At 40.4% G+C, this 15,960-nt stretch overlaps 1 protein-coding gene across 2 annotated transcripts in view; it reads right to left on the bottom strand.

The window, feature by feature from the left end:
• Positions 1-621: 621 nt before the first annotated feature.
• Positions 622-15,960, bottom strand: part of LOC110974921 (steryl-sulfatase-like) — a 42,328-nt gene continuing 26,989 nt past the window's right edge. The window contains exons 1-2 of one of the 2 annotated variants that reach the window (XM_022226889.2): positions 13,947-14,250; positions 622-3,214 (exon numbers count right to left, since the gene is read on the bottom strand). In XM_022226889.2, coding sequence (XP_022082581.2) covers positions 1,767-3,214; positions 13,947-14,199 — 1,701 coding nt within the window. In that variant the 5' untranslated portion in view covers positions 14,200-14,250 and the 3' untranslated portion in view covers positions 622-1,766. Of the gene's footprint in view, positions 3,215-13,946; positions 14,251-15,960 lie in introns of those variants that run through there. The other variant, XM_087146575.1, reaches the window with a different exon arrangement.

Here is a 15,960-nt window from a genome sequence, read left to right as displayed (position 1 = left end):
CGGGCCTTTTCAACCATGGTAAGATACGCATCATGTGTGTCCTGTTTGTTTAGTGTGCTGCTAATACTACAGTAAGTCACAGCCGACCTACCACCGTGAGGAGAATCGATTGAACACCTTTGTTATCCATCCTAATTAGCGTTGGAATTTGTTGGCAAGACTGATTCTTAAAGAATGCCATCATCGAGCTCACTGGAGCCAGCAACATGTTCACGATGTTGTCAGCTCTTCTGCCGGATGGGCAAGGGTTGCCTTCCATTCTCTATTGGGAGCTGGTTCGTTTCCTTGTCCCTGAAGCCGCCAAAGACTCCGCTGGAAGGACGTCCCGATGGTTACCTTTAGGTCTTCAGAATTAACGCCTGCTCGTAGAAGACCGTGGTGCTAGACTATGCATCACTTTCGCTCTGCTCTCCTGCATCCATGTCAATTGGCTTCCATTGACATTTATATTGCCAACTGCTGGAATTGTCGAAGGGGTAGACACCAAGCTTCATCGTCGTGTTCGATAGGATACGCCACAGCCTTCTCAGAATTGTGTCGGTTCTCGGGCATGACCAAAAGACATCGTTCAAGGAGGCCTAAGAGGAGGTCAACAAACTTCACAATCAGTTTTAACAAAACGGGTACATTTAGTGTTTAGAAAAAAATGAATTAGAATTTTCAAGTTTCTAAGACCTCAAACGACGTTTGTGTTCCGCCGTTGAATGCATGCACTAGCTTGCTCACTTAATTACACTACACATTTCCTTAATTTGGTTTGATTGATTCACTGATTATACTTCAGGTTGTAAAAAGTGTGAATTTAAAATAAAAAGATAAAACAAAACAAGAAAGGTAACCTTACATACACAAAAATCAAGAGATTATTCAATAGATAAGGTATTTTGCAGATTTATACTCCTATGAAATCACTACGTAGGCATACTCATGTAGGAGTGCTTGCTAAGTGTCGAAGTAAATCACTCTCAAGTAATTCTTCCGTAGCAAGACTAAAAACAATACGACGGACTAAAACTAATAATGATGATGATAATAGTACACATTTTATATGGCGCCACCATCCATCTCAATCAATCTTTAAGGTGCTTACACTTTAGTGAGCACATCTCAATTACCTTAATATGTAATAAAAGATTAAAGTAACATACAAAGGACTTAGCATTTAAACATGTTTTATCAAAGTTAATGTTATAACTATATTGAAGTTGATAAAGCAAAAACACTTGAAAAAGAACAACACATTCCAGTGACAATACAAGCAGGTCTGGATTACTCACGATGCCAAGGTCACTTTGAATTAAGCATGTAACTGTGCTTGCACGTTGTTGACTGCTAACAAAGTGTTTCGGGTAGGATGATCAGTTACATACCATGTTATGAACGTGACTGCAATACGATTGTCTGCTTAAATATTTGACATTACTTCGAAGCTTTTTGTACTGAGCCCACAAACTCCGATTAGAATCTCTGCGAACAGCTACCCTGTGACTTATCGTTCACGCGATAAGCACGAAAGTGAACTAGCATGAGCGGATGAGTCTTATTCACCCATTCATTGAAGGCTGAGAAACTGAACTACATTTAGAATACTGGCGAGTTTATATTATTACTCGTTCACTGTTACAGAAGTCTTTGATAATGAACTGAGCACAGACGAGTTATAGGCCTACTTCATCACTGAGGAATATTCTCCTTTACACAATGTAAATGTCATTATGTCACTTACAAAAATAATGTCCCTTGCCTTCCAAATTTGTTCTCATCGCTTACGATTTCTGTATCATGCAAAATGGAAAGTTCGCACACGGGAACAGCCAGGGCCACATCATATAGTCGTATTGAGAACCACTGTTAAACGGGTCTGAAGTGCGAGTGATAAGGTGGTGCTCCACAGCTTGGTTAATGTCCCTAAGTATTTCCGAATAATTCCCCAGTTTTAAGGGTCTACGTTCACCAGGATCCTCAACTATATCAAACAGTAGAGGTGGATCAAGCTCTTTTCCGTTACAGCTCACAGCACTAGGACTGTGCGTAAAGTGTGCTTTGAACTTGCCGTACGTCACGGCCCCTGGGCGATGCATATCACAATAGTGAAATAGAAACTTATGAGGAGAGGGGAGGAACTGGTTAGTTAGTAAAGGAACAAGACTTTTCCCGTCCAATGCTTTACTACCTGAATAAGGAATCCCAACCAAATCGAGCACAGTAGGCAAAATGTCCATTAACGAAGCGGTAACATTTATAGTACGTCCCTTCTGTATCCTTCCAGTCCACTTGATGATACCTGGCACGCGTATACCACCTTCCCAATTATTTGTCTTTTGTCCTCGTAGATAAACAGTTTCTCCGTGGTTATTTATAACAGCCCCAGCTGATCCCCGTACTTCTGTGGGTAGAATGCTCCCTGTGCCTGGTCTGTAAATTTCTGGGCCATTATCTGACAACAGTATGACCAGGGTGTTATTATTTAATTCTTTGTCTATCAGGAAATTCGTTATTTTTCCAATACTCCAGTCTAACTCCATCAAACCGTCTTGATAAACGCCACGACCAGAAATGTTCTTGAAGCTGGTTGACACGAAAACTGGAGGATGCATTCTATTGTAGGCAATGTACGCAAAAAAAGGATATCCAGCTTCATAGCTCTTACTCATGAAACTAAGGGCCTCTGCTGTATACGTCAGGGTCAGATTTTCGTAATGGTATGGTTGTTCTACAATGTCTTGGTTTCTTAACAGGATGCAAGTTCTTGGATTTAAAGCCGTTAATGTGTAAAAATAGAGGTACAACATCACGCAAAAAAGTACTTCCAGTGTCAGCATTATGGCCGTCATTTTGAAGCTGGATATGCCCGCCAAGCATAAATACAGGATTCCAAACAGGACTGTCATCCAAACTTTGTTAAAGGTTAGAACAAATTTCGCAAAGAAAGGGGGATTTATAATGCCGCTGTATTTCTCCGTGCAGGGTCTTCCGTGAGAAAACAGTGTTCCAATGAAGTATTCAAATCCATGTTCAATGGGCAGAAATCGCCGATTGCGCCCTAAGCCGAGATGCCATTTACCAAACATCGCAGTGGCATAACCGCTTGATTGCAGTATTTCAGCAATTGTAGTTTCATCATGCGGGAGGCCTGCGTCCGATGATGCCGATATTAACACGTCAAAGGGAAGAATGCTGCCTTTCATTAGACCTTGTCGCACCGGCAAACGACCTGCATAGATACACAAAGTGATGTTGTAACTTTTGGTAATTAATGGGAAACATGTAGTGCCGATTAACCTATCTACCTGATAGCCAAGTCAAGCTGTTCATCTGACAACAAACATTAAACAACAGTTAGCGCAAGGCATTTGGCCATAATATACGTCAACGCTATAGGATTTATAAAATAAATAATCCCAAACTAACATGGATGTCCGTGAAAATAAAAACAGACAGAATAACAAACGTTTCATGTTTGTCAGAGGTTAGGAAAGTTGCAAAATGGTTAGAATGAGGCCAAAGCTAAACAAGGAAAACTTGTGGGTTCATATTCAATATTTATACTACCTTTTCAGTAGTTATTGCTTTAGTCGCCCACAGACCTTTCCTAAGGCATGCTTGTAGTGTACGAAGCTTATTTGACAAGCTAGGAATGGTCTCCAATTTTAAAACAGAAAAAATAATTTACAAAGTATAAAACAAGAGAAATTTAATAATGTCGAACAGCTATTAAAAGGCCCTTGAGAAGGGGATTTTGTTAGTTAAAATTGAAAATGGTCTGTTATTGAACGATATTCAAAGTATAACGATTTTTTATTAATAAATGGGAGAAAAAGGTTAAAAAAGTTTGTGCGAAACGGCCCCTCCCCCAAGAGGTATCTCACTAATGCCAAGATGTACTTTGCGTCGGAGGGATGTTAATTTTAAATACAAGTTTTGCCTTCACCTGACGTGTATATTAATAAACACTGTATACTAAGTGCTTGTCCGAGAGCTTGCGAGAAAAAATCACAAGCTTAGTCAGGTGGAACTCGAACACACGTTCGAACTTGGAAAGTTCGGTGGTCGAGTAGTTAAGACGTCTGCACCAGCAAGTAGGAGGTCATGTATTTGAGTCCCACCCAAGTAAACCTGTATTTTTTTTCAAGCGAGCACTGAGTCTAATATGTTTATAAATATATACGTTGGGTAGGGCAAAACCGAAAATACGGGCGATTCACAATAGTGCCCCTCCAAGAGTTTGCAATAAGTTGGCCAATCACAACTCGCAAAATTTGTCCACCATTTCCATACGCGCATTGGGTCGACAGATTTCGCACGTCATTGGCCAACACGTTGCAAATTCTTGCAGGCGTACTGTGAAACGGTCGTATTGAAAGGTTTCTCATTAAGATAGAAAATGTGTATATCTGTGGCGTACATTTAAGGAGACACAGTCGCGCGCCGATATTTGGTCAATGCTGTCTTGGGTCGAGTTCGGAAAATTCAGTCCAATTTTGGGGTGAGTTTAGAGATCATACCGACCAGAGTTGTTGCAACAGCCTGCTGCCACATCTAAAAAGATCGGACAAGCTTGCCCAACTTTCCAACCAAAGCGAAATTTAGACGAATCTAGACATCGAAAGGCAGGCTGACCAGAGCCAAATGGTCAGGACCGACAGCGAGCTCCAAACTGCACTGCGTGTTTCTTGCCAAGATGTTTTCTTCCGAACATGCACGACCCGTTTTGGATTAAATTTAAACGATTGCTGAAGTCAGACGCCGCGCCCACGATCTTTTGGAAATCAAAGAAAGCCTGCCAACGAAGATGAAGAGGAGCTTTCAAGAAAAAGGGTAAGAAATGCTTCCAACTCGGCCCGGGCTATTCCACTCAATATACATGTACTAGTGTGTAATGCGCGCTTTTCACATAGAGTGCGCCTCCAGGAGTTTGCAATGCGGAGGCCAATCACGATGCACGAAATCTGTCGACCCAATGTTCCTTTGGAAAGGGTCGACAGATATCGCGCGTTGTGATTAGCCAACGCGTTGCAAACTCTTGGAGGTGCACTATGGACTTTATTCACGGGGCCGGCCATATTGAATTTGAAAGCTGGGTTAACTGTTCATTTTTGATGAATAATTGCAAATTCATGATTGGACACATAGAACTATACATTGCCAGATTCTGAAAATTATTGAAAGGGAGGCTTGGAACGCACGGAAGAATAAAACAGTCTGGTGCCATCCTAATCGACAGTTTGCAATGTACAAAACGGATTTGGGGACAAAGATAAAAAATGGCCTTCACGTTAATGTGAATGGCCCGTAGAGACCGTATTCGCGGCGTCTTCAATTTTTTAGTCGTATTCCCGACTGTGGAGTATTTATTGGAAAACGTTAAATTCTAAGAACCAGACTTTATTCTACGATTTCATTCCGACCCCAAAAATCACCTGGTACCATCCCATCACGGGTATCAAATTGATACTGTACTTTCAGGAATACGACTGAAATTGGGGACGCCGCGAATAATACAGTCTATTGCCCATGCGATAGTCGTACCGCGTGAGCACAGTCATACTTTTTCAGGACGCGCAGGTGTCGTTTACTTGAACATGATTGTACATGCATTTGTACCTGAACTTTGCGTTCGAACATTCCACGGGCATGTAAACAGTGCATGTCAGATGTCCACGTTTCCTCCGTACCAAAAGAGTACCTGACTATGATGGTGGGTTATCGAATGCACGTCATACACAACACCATTATTTGTCAGAATTAGAACACGAGGGGTCAGTAAAATTAACCACAACAATGGGAAATTTATACCATTTTTACATTTCCTATTGGGCAGACAAGTGATCAAATCATCGATCACTGCTACTCTACATTAAAGGGGGTTATCGGTCTTTGAAACGAGCTCCTTTTGGTAACTCCGTCCACAATATGGTACATTTATACGAAGCAGAATTAGAGTCAAAATGATCGGAACATGTTTTCCGAGAAGTGCAATGCTTTTTTAAAAATCGATTTTTTTATGTAATTTCTTTTTTAACAGACCGTACTTGAATTTTTGAGTTCATTTTCCATAACCGAATGAAATCTGTCGCACCTATTATACCTGTTTTGGATGAAATTTTACAGACCTAACATGTTTTTAAGATTCGAATGAAATTTTTTGGACCCAACATGTTTTATTTTTAGATTCGAATAAAATTTTATAGACCTGACATGTTTTTAAGATACGAATAAAATTTTTTGGACCTAATATGTTTTTAAGATTCGAGTAAATTTTTTTCAGACCTAACAGTTTTCGAAATCCGAATGAAATTTGACAGACCTAACGTTTTCCAGATGCGAATGCATTTTCCCCCAACAATAAACAGCCGAAGATTTCTAGTTCCGCACCTGCATTTCATCCGAATTCAGAAATCCAGAAAGCGTCCGAATTTAAAAAACGCCCGAATATTGAAAAAGCATCCGAATTGAGAAAGCATCCGATCTTTTTGAAGGTATTTGGGCCGATGGTACCCGAAGTTCAGAATCTTTTTCGACGATTCGGCTGTGTTCAGTATGCGCACGCGCAGTCAAACTATAGAATTATTCCCACTCCCTTAAACAATCGGGCAGTCATATCAGTGCTTTAAGCCCTAAATTTGGAGTTAAGTCAAGCGACTGCATACATACATTGACGACACGGATGTTTTGCTGGTCTGGACGCCCATGAGTGCAAATTATAGGAACATTATAGAGAGGTTAAACCAAGGGCCAGACAAGCTTCTGAGGATGATGTAACACTTATGGATGAGCTCAATGACTTTTATAAACGCTTTGATCGCCCAAAGGATCATTTACCTGAAATAATCTAAACATTACCTCCACCTTTCGAGGTCACCACTGAAGATACAAACCGTATTTTAGGACAGTTAAAGCTTGATAGGGCACCTTGTCCAGATGGGATTTGTCCGCATCTGTTACAATATTGCAAAGACGAATTGTGCATTTTTATTTTTTTTAATTGTTTGACATGTCCCTGAAAATTAGCCATGTGCCGACTGCATTTAAAATATCTTTTATCATCCCTGTGACCAAACAATCGCCAGTTACTTGCCTTAATGACTACCGTCCAGTTGCCCTTTTAATTTCAGTGGTTATGAAATGTATGGAAACTTTAGTCAGGAAATATGTACAGTCACAGTTGTCTCCCAAGTTGGAGCTGTTTCAGTTTGCCTGTAAGGTAAATAGATCAGTTGATGATACAATTCTGTAGGTTTTCCTTAAAGCTTCACAACTTCTTGACAAGAATAGCCCTAATTATTGTAGATTATTATTTGTGGATTACAGTTCGGCTTTTAACACTATTTAACTCGTTAAGCTTCATCATGAGATCATAATCCTGGATCTTAATCCTTCAATTTGCCAGTGGATTTTAGATTTTTTTGTTAGATCACTCTCAAAGAGTGAAGATATTTAGGACAACTTTGTCCAAGTCACTTGTCCTGAACACAGGTACACCTCAGAGGTGTATTGTATTGTTGTATTCACTGTTTACACATGACAGCGCTGTACAAGCCCGTAGTACTTTTATGGTCAAATATGTGAACGATATTACTTTGGGTGGTCTTATTTTCAGGGACAAATCCTCTGATTGTAACGAAGTTCACAACTTAGTTCAATAGAGTCACATTAACAACCTGGAGATAAATGTAGGAAAGACTAAGAAGATAATTGTGGACTTTAGAAGAACTCACAATGACATTCAACCTCTTAGTATTAATGGTTCGGAGGTCTAAACTGTTGATTCGTTTAAATTTCTTGGATAACATGTCTCCAATGATCTGAAATGGGTGATTCATGTTGATTTTATTATTAGAAAATCCCAGCAATATCTGCCTCAAGAGACTTTTCTCGGGCAGCGATTGAGAGTGTTCTAACATTCGCGGCCGCTGTCTGGTATGGAAACTGTACCGTGGATGACAGGAAACACCTCGGTCGTGTTGTCAACTGTACCAGCAGTAGAATTTGTTGTGATCTATACCTGCTTCGGACAAATTTTATGAAACTCATGTTCTAAAGAAAGCTAAGTTTCATGCTCCATCGCTGCGCTTATCTGCATGAAAAACGGTTTCAGTCTATAGGAAGACATAACAAATGCACATTTGAAACCAGGAATTTAATTCGTGGTTTATTATTGCATGGGAGAGTGCCCTCAGTGATTCATTTCCGAGTTTGTCCTCGAGATCTCTCGCAGTTTACTTTGATTGATAAGATAAGATAAGATTGATGTCACATGCACAATGATAAAATTAGGTTTTTGTATAGCCTTTTGAAAATCTCGTGGATAATTTGTTTTACGTCAACAGTTACATGTATTAAACGTATCAATATAATATACATTCATAACATTAAGTTAGACGAGTGAATAATTGTTCCCAGAGTATCCGCTCTTACACATAGAAAGAAAATTCTTTAACTGTTTCTTTCATTCATTTCTGAATATTAAGTCTTTAATTAGAAAATCAAACGGTGCGTTAATTAAGTATTCAAATTTCTGATTTACATGCATGGAGTAATTCTTCTTTTGGAGTTGAAATAAATCATCTTTATTTTCAAACAAGTAAAGAAAAATTGTGAAATAATATTTCTTCGGTCATAATCCAAATTAAAAGAGACTTCTGATCTTCTTTTCAAATCTCTTTAATATATTTGGTTTTGGTTGTGATTTTATGATCTTCCATGCTGCATAATTAGCACTTCTGAAACCATTTTATTTGCAAAATACAATCCTCCACCTGACTTTCAACTATGAAGCCGTATATATTTTGGGATGATACACTCCTGCCTGTTTCAATGCCTCTGAGAATAACTCTATATACCTTGTGTAACTTAGTGGCTTATTCTTCAGAGGTATATACGTTTTCTGTCTGGGATGATAAGAGAATGTAGTGAATATGAGCACATCTCCCATTTTAATGTCACATTTCGACAAGTCCAACTTTAAAATCCAGACTTAGTGGCAGAAATAAGTGTTGTTGAATCTTCTTTAAAAATGTCAGTTATACATGTGGGAATAAAAACTGACAACCCATGACCTTCTGGCAATTGAGTAATATGACTGGCTTTTAGTTGCGCCATTTCGTCATGTCTGGAAAATAAGGAAAACTTGGAAAAATTGTTTTAGTGACCTGGTCTAGGCTTCGATAATGACTTTTCTTCCTTGTAACCATTGTCCAATCAACGCGGTGACTCGGACGTGATTGGTGTTTGCTCAAGGGAAAGATACCACTCGGGGATATCGATACAAAATAGCATTCGTGATTACAGAGTGCCATGATTATGTAAAAAACAATTCGGAGGTCAAACACGTTATTGTTGGGACTACCGAATTTGTCCACAACCCTTCTGTTTCAGGAGAAATGGGTTCTTTTTGCACTGGAGTTTTGTGGAGTCGACGTCAACGGCTAACAATAATTTGATGAATAAATAAATCAACCGGATTGGGTTTTGCATTAACCAGAGAATGTATCCATTTTATGGCAGCAGCCTATGTGGTTAAAACGGTGTCGGATTCAGCTGAAGTTTTTTTGTGAACAAGATATGCAGCAATGAGTTCATCCTGAGCTGGGTGTCATATTTTTACATTCAGTTATTTTAACCATTCGAGAAACTATCTACAATTGCACAAATAACTATTAATTATGCCTTGAGCTTAAGCTAATACAGCTTGGTTGAATATTTGCTCCTTCAAATCTTGAAGACTGTCGGGAAAGTTGGACCAAAATGGCAGCGAGAAAATTATCTGTAGAATGTCTAAACAGTTTCGATGCAAGTTGGATTCTTTACTGACAGCTAATGCCTGGAGTTCCCAAGCTTTGTCCTATTGAGGTGGGGGTGGCAATAGGAGCTGTAGTGCTTGCCATACCGATGCCGACGGGGAAGGGTCGTTGTGAGACGGGGACTTGCCAATAGGGGTGTATCTTATACAGTGAAAATTAGTGTAGCTGATTGTGGGTCTTGCTCCGAGTTTAACCCAGGAAGATGCGATGTCCAAGTTGAATAGGGATTCTCTGAACAAGTGACCTGGGATTCTGCACCTGAAGCAAACGTCAGCATTGGGCGTACCCATCAAAATAAATAAATCAAACTAAAGCAGAAGAATAGGGGTGTTTTAACGTGAAACTTATCGATAAAATGCGCACAGTGGAATTCTAAACGATCACTCATAAGAGTGTGCCGCGGGCCAGCGGCCTGAACAGATTGTATTGATTTGTTTTAATGGGGCTTTTAGCTACTCGGGCTATTTTCGCCATAAACTTTATTAATCAGCATTACATTACAGAGTTGGGAAGAAGGCCCAGTTTTAGAGGCAGGAGGGAACCGGAGTACCCGGAGAAAACCTGCGAGAGCGAGTATGGACTGGAAACCAAATGCACTTAAAAGCCTTGGCCAAGCCGGGACTCGAGTCCGGGCCTCATAGGTACAAAAAAAGGGAAGAACCGCTACGCTACCCCGCACCCCAAACTGATCTGTGTTGCCATGGACACTGCTTTTATTCGGCCATGTATCAATTAACCATTTGAATAGCACACGTCATGATTCCTTCATTTGAATAGCCTGCACATAGCTCATGTGACAGACACGGCGGGAAATCTCTGTCTTGTCATCCGAATTATAAAAACTACGTATTCATGCTCCTTCGCTGCGCTCATCCGCATGAAAAACAGTTTCAATTTATTGGGACATATACCAAAGACACTTTTGAAACCAGGCTTTTATTTCGGCTTTTATTACAGTATGGGAGATTAATGTTGCTAAACCGCGCACGAACAACACAAAGATATTGTAGGGGCTTTTTTTTAACCCGAAAAGAAGCACGATCACCAGAATCTTCAACGACATTTTGACTGATTGAGCTGTCTGGATCTTGCTTGCAATTCCTGCTAGTTTTTATTCCTTTCAGAGCAGCTTCTTCAGTGGCTACGATTCTCTTCGTCTCCTTCGATGAACTATCTTTGAGAGCTTCTGTTGCAGCTTGAATATTGTCCTGGAGAGAGCTGACCTTATGCTCTCGTGTGATAGTTCTATTTCCCCGCCAAATTCGAATGGATCCTTGTTTCCGGGCTCAGTCAGCTCCTTCATTTCTAGTTTGTTCTTAAGATCCTTGACGCAGGATTCCTCAGTGTTTTTACTAGAATTAGTAATACTGCTGAATTTGAAGTATTCTTTGAATTGATCAAACAGCTTCTCTGAGTCGAGTTTATCTTCTTCTTCCAGTGACATCTCGAACTTAAAGTGTAGCTGCAATGAATTTTTTGTCTACATAGTTTTTTCTGTATCTTTGCACTTTTCTTCAACGTATGAAAACTCTTACTCCTGTTTGGTTAAATGCGTTGAAAAATGCACACTTTTATACACTAAAAATTATCCATGTTTTCTCAGACAACCAAGGGTGCTGTTGCTGTAAAATCATCCAGGGAAGACATGGTTCGGTGCATGGGTATTTCTGTTCAAATTGTGAACTCAGAATGAACACACTGAAAACATTTCTGAGAGAAGGATTGATGGTTTCTTATTACCATGTACATGAGCAACAATGAATCAGCAAAGAGAAAACTTAGTCCAGGTAAACCTACAAAATGGATAGGAAGGGATATTTTCCCAGATAATTCCTAACCCAAACCATCGCTTAGCTATGTTTATAAAAATGGTTTCGGTCTACACAAGTTTAATTCTCATTATTTCTACCCTCCCGGCTCCACTACAGTCTCCACGTAGAAATAAATTGCACAGCGACACACCCTCAAATAAATTTGTCTTTTTTTCGAAAGCACCTTAAGTTTATTCGTGAAATCAATCTATAAGAGAGAACGTCTCTGATTGGGATAGAGCCATCACTTCTTATCCATAAAATGCAGACAGTGGAATTCTGAAACGATCACTCAGCAGAGTGTTGTTGTTTTAATGGCGCTTTCAGCAACTCAGGCTATTTACGCCAATAAATGTACGTTTATTCATGCACTTTATTAATCAGCATCACATTACGGAGTTAGGAAGAAGGTCCAGTTTTAGAGGCAGGAGGATCAGCAGAGTGTGTAGCGGCCCGCTGGTTTTATACGACCATGCATCAATGAACATTAAATGTGCATTGATGCATTTACGACCATGGTCGTATAAAATCAACAGTAACGATCCCTTCATTTGAATAGCCCACGCGTAGCTCGTGACTTACACAGCAGATATCTCCACCTTGTATAACGTCATCCAAATCATAGAAACTACATTCAATTATTGCAGACACATCTCACTCAACTAGTGATTTATTTCAGATGATGAGATAGGTCAATCCAAGCTGGTTCCAACCGCACCTTGAATGGTTTTTTATCTAAGCGCCTTTACGTCTATTGCATGATCAAGTGTTATCTCATTTCTGATTCTTATCCAGGCCAGTCCTAGATATAAGTGTTCATTCACATTCGTCTTAAGTTGAATGAACATCTTAAATCCCATTCTAGTTTAACTCTAACTCAGTAACATATTTTTCTGCCTGTCAGAAGAAATCAACTTTGCAGATTAGAATTACGTTTTGCACTTACAAACTCAGGTGGAATAAAATGAAATAGGCCTATTACTTTTTATTCAGTGTTTGATTTTCTGTAACCTGCACGATGGTCGGTCCGATGGGAAAAAATAATACAGATAAATTTATGCATATAAAAACTTCTTACTGATGCATTTAAAATGGTGCTAATATTCTGCAATCTCCTGACACTCTTAGACAAATTGATTTATACGATGGCAGCCAATTTCATTCCGTGTTTGCCCACAGATAAAAGTTCTACAATGGAGCTTTACTAATTCCAAGTCTCTGTTCATGGAAAGGTCCTGTTTTGGTTCGTTATTGATTGCTTCGAGGTCTTATTAATCTTTCATTAATCATTTTGTCCACAGTGCAATAACTTAGAAAAATCAAGAGGAAAGGTGGAAGTCTATAGGGCATTATTAGAAGCGGGTATGAGCCAATTTCATGCAGTTTGTACTGATTAGATGATATCTATTACAACAATGTGCAGGTAGTACAGTGAGCTGCTGAACACGCAACATAATATGAGTGGAATGACTGGTATACAAGGAAAAGCCAAAGAGGGCGGATTTTCACACTTTTTTTTTTGTAAAGAGGATAAGTATAACCTTTCAACCCTGATTCAAGCTTTGAATGATTTTCCATCTTTCATTGCACTTTTTAAATTTTAAAATCGACCAGTCTTTTCCAGACAAGTTAGGGCGCTGTTAATAATGTAAATACAGGAAGACATAGATAAGTCTTCAGGTTTTCATGTTCAAATTTTTAACCCCAAATTTACTTATCAGAAACGTGTCAGAAAACGTTGCCTGTTAGTTTATTATCACAAACGTATGCAACCAAAAAACCCCAAAGGAAATGGAAATCTTCAGTATTGAAGTTTGAAATATCTAGCAATATTCTGTGCACAAATCAGTATAATGTTGAGGTTCGGTGCCTCGGATTTATACAATACAGTTTTTCTCACGAATATGCACATTCATATCAGAACTAAACCAAGAAGATCCTAAAATACAGATAAAAGTGGCAAAACCAAAGTTAAAAAAAAGGTTAATTGAAACACAAAGGTGCAGTTTAAAGGGTTTTAGTGAATAGTTCTATTACATGGTCCCTTTACTTTTTATTCACATTGGTGTACTGAAAAATCGAGTAATATTTCACAAATTTAAAACACTTTTTGTGAACCACTTTCAAATGCTCGTACGAACAAATTCAAATGAAGAAATCAGGTAACATTATAATAAACAGGATCTATGCCCTAAGTTATGGCCTTTTTCATTCTTTGATTTTCTACAAAAGTGCATGAAGATTATCACAAAATCGCAAATCCATTCACGGATATGATTTACTCGCCCCTCCTCCTCCTTTGCCCGAGCATTTCCAACAAAACAAAGCTTACCTGTTAAAAGAGATGCTCTGCTGGGGGTGCATGTAGCATGAGAGTACATCCTCGTGAAACGAACTCCCTCTGCTGCTACACGATCCACGTTAGGTGTCTTTACCGTCCCATTGCCGTAGCAACCCAGGTCTCCATATCCAAGATCATCCACGAGAAACATAACAATGTTGGGAGGTTTATCAGTAAGTTTCTTTTGGGAAACACTTAAATGTACTAGAAAGTATAAAATGAGCATTACCATGTTAGTATTCATGATGGTAGTCGCTTGTATAATTCACAAAATGTGGTCCCGTTTCGCGTTTTATTACTATTTACTATTACTATTGTGTAGATGCAATCGCCTCTCTTTCCTATGTCACGTCATGTGGAACAGAATTGGGGTTAAGACACAGTTTGCGCTTCTCTAAAGAAAAGATTGCACAACGAATTGAAATGTATGAATATGGAATAAGTGTTGACGCAAATTAGTCACTGTGGTCCTGCTGTAGCGCCCTCGTGCTCCTTACTTGGTGAAGCACTGAGAACAAAATAAGCAAGCGACCTCAAGCTTTAAGAAGAAATGTTTGCATTAAGCTTAGACTATTTTCCTTTGCACACACATTCATTTCAACATTGCCCTAAAAAGACACATAGGTAGTACATTGCTATACTTAAAGACAACTTAAAAACAAACTCCACGTTATTAGATCCAAAATGCATTAAACAATTAAATTATTATAGTCTCCTTCTGTCTCGAAAGACAATGGATCTGCGCCGGAAAAAGTGGAACAGCGCCGGCTATGGCAGAAAGGTCTAATTCTGGAATGACAGTCTTTGTCACAGTGCCTGCACGTGTAGGCACTGGGCAGCAAAAGTGCGGAGGCTGCTCTCGCTCGACGTCGCTCCCTCTTGTCTTTCCACTGCTGCTTCCTTCTCTCCTCCCCTCTCTTGACACCTGATCTGACGACATGACGCCAGTTGTCGCGGTTGTCAGAAGCCATTTCCCATGAGCTTGGGTCGTTCTTCGCAGCCTTCATGTCCCTCTTGCACATGCCTTGAAACGCAGCATGGGGCGGCCGGCTGGTCTGGATCCTGCTGAGAGCTCGCCATAGAGGACGTCTTTTGTCAGGCGTCCATCCTCCATCCGGCGAACATGTCCCAGCCACCTCAGACGTCTGTGGGACAGCATCACAAACTTGCTCTGGGTGTTTGCCTTCTCAAGCACCTCGGTGGTCGGTACTCTGTCCTGCCAGGAGCTGCCCGAGATGCGCCGCAGGCAACGTAGGTGGAAACTGTTGAGGCGGCGTTCCTGTCTGGCATACGCTGTCCAGGTTTCGCTGCCATGCAGCAGTGTGATCAATACGCAGGCCTTATACACCGAAATCTCGGTGCTGACGGTGAGCTTGCTGTTTTCCCACACCCTCGTTGACAGGCGTGCTTTCTGGTCTCAGCATCCAGGGACAAGTTGCTGGCAATTGTTGAGCCGAGGTAAGTGAACTCCTCAACCACTTCAAGGGTGTGGTCACCTATGGTGATTCTGGGCGCTTGGCTGACGTCCTGACCTATCACATTTATTTTCTTCAAACTGATGGTCAGGCCGAACTCACTGCAGGCGTGTGCAAGGCAGGTAGTAAGTCTCTGTAGTCCTGCCTCTGAGTGAGAGGCCTTGAGTGAGGTCTTGGCTCGCAGACGAACGAGTTTGAAAAGTTTGAAAGTGGGCGAGAGCAGCAGCGAGAAGAAGATACCGAAGAGTGTTGGGGCAAGGTTGCATCCCTGTTTCACTCCGCTCTTGATGAGGAATGGGGTGGAGGATGAGCCGTCAAACTGTACTGTGCCCTGCATGTCGTCATGGAAGGACGAAATCACACTCAGCAACTTCGGAGGACATCCAATCTTCTCCAGGCGCCTGAAGAGACCCTTCCTTCTGACCAGATCAAAAGCCTTGGTCAAATCGATGAAGGCGATGTAAAGGGCCTGTTTCTGTTCCCGACACTTCTCCTGCAGCTGTCTCACCGTGAAGATCATGTCGATGGTG

This window comes from Acanthaster planci, linkage group LG15, assembly GCF_054643075.1.
Source record: "Acanthaster planci isolate LZ-2023a linkage group LG15, COTS_SCS, whole genome shotgun sequence".
NCBI classification, from domain to species: domain Eukaryota; kingdom Metazoa; phylum Echinodermata; class Asteroidea; order Valvatida; family Acanthasteridae; genus Acanthaster; species Acanthaster planci.
The sequence above is the reverse complement of the archived record's forward strand: the minus strand, read 5'-3'. Positions and strand labels throughout refer to the sequence as shown.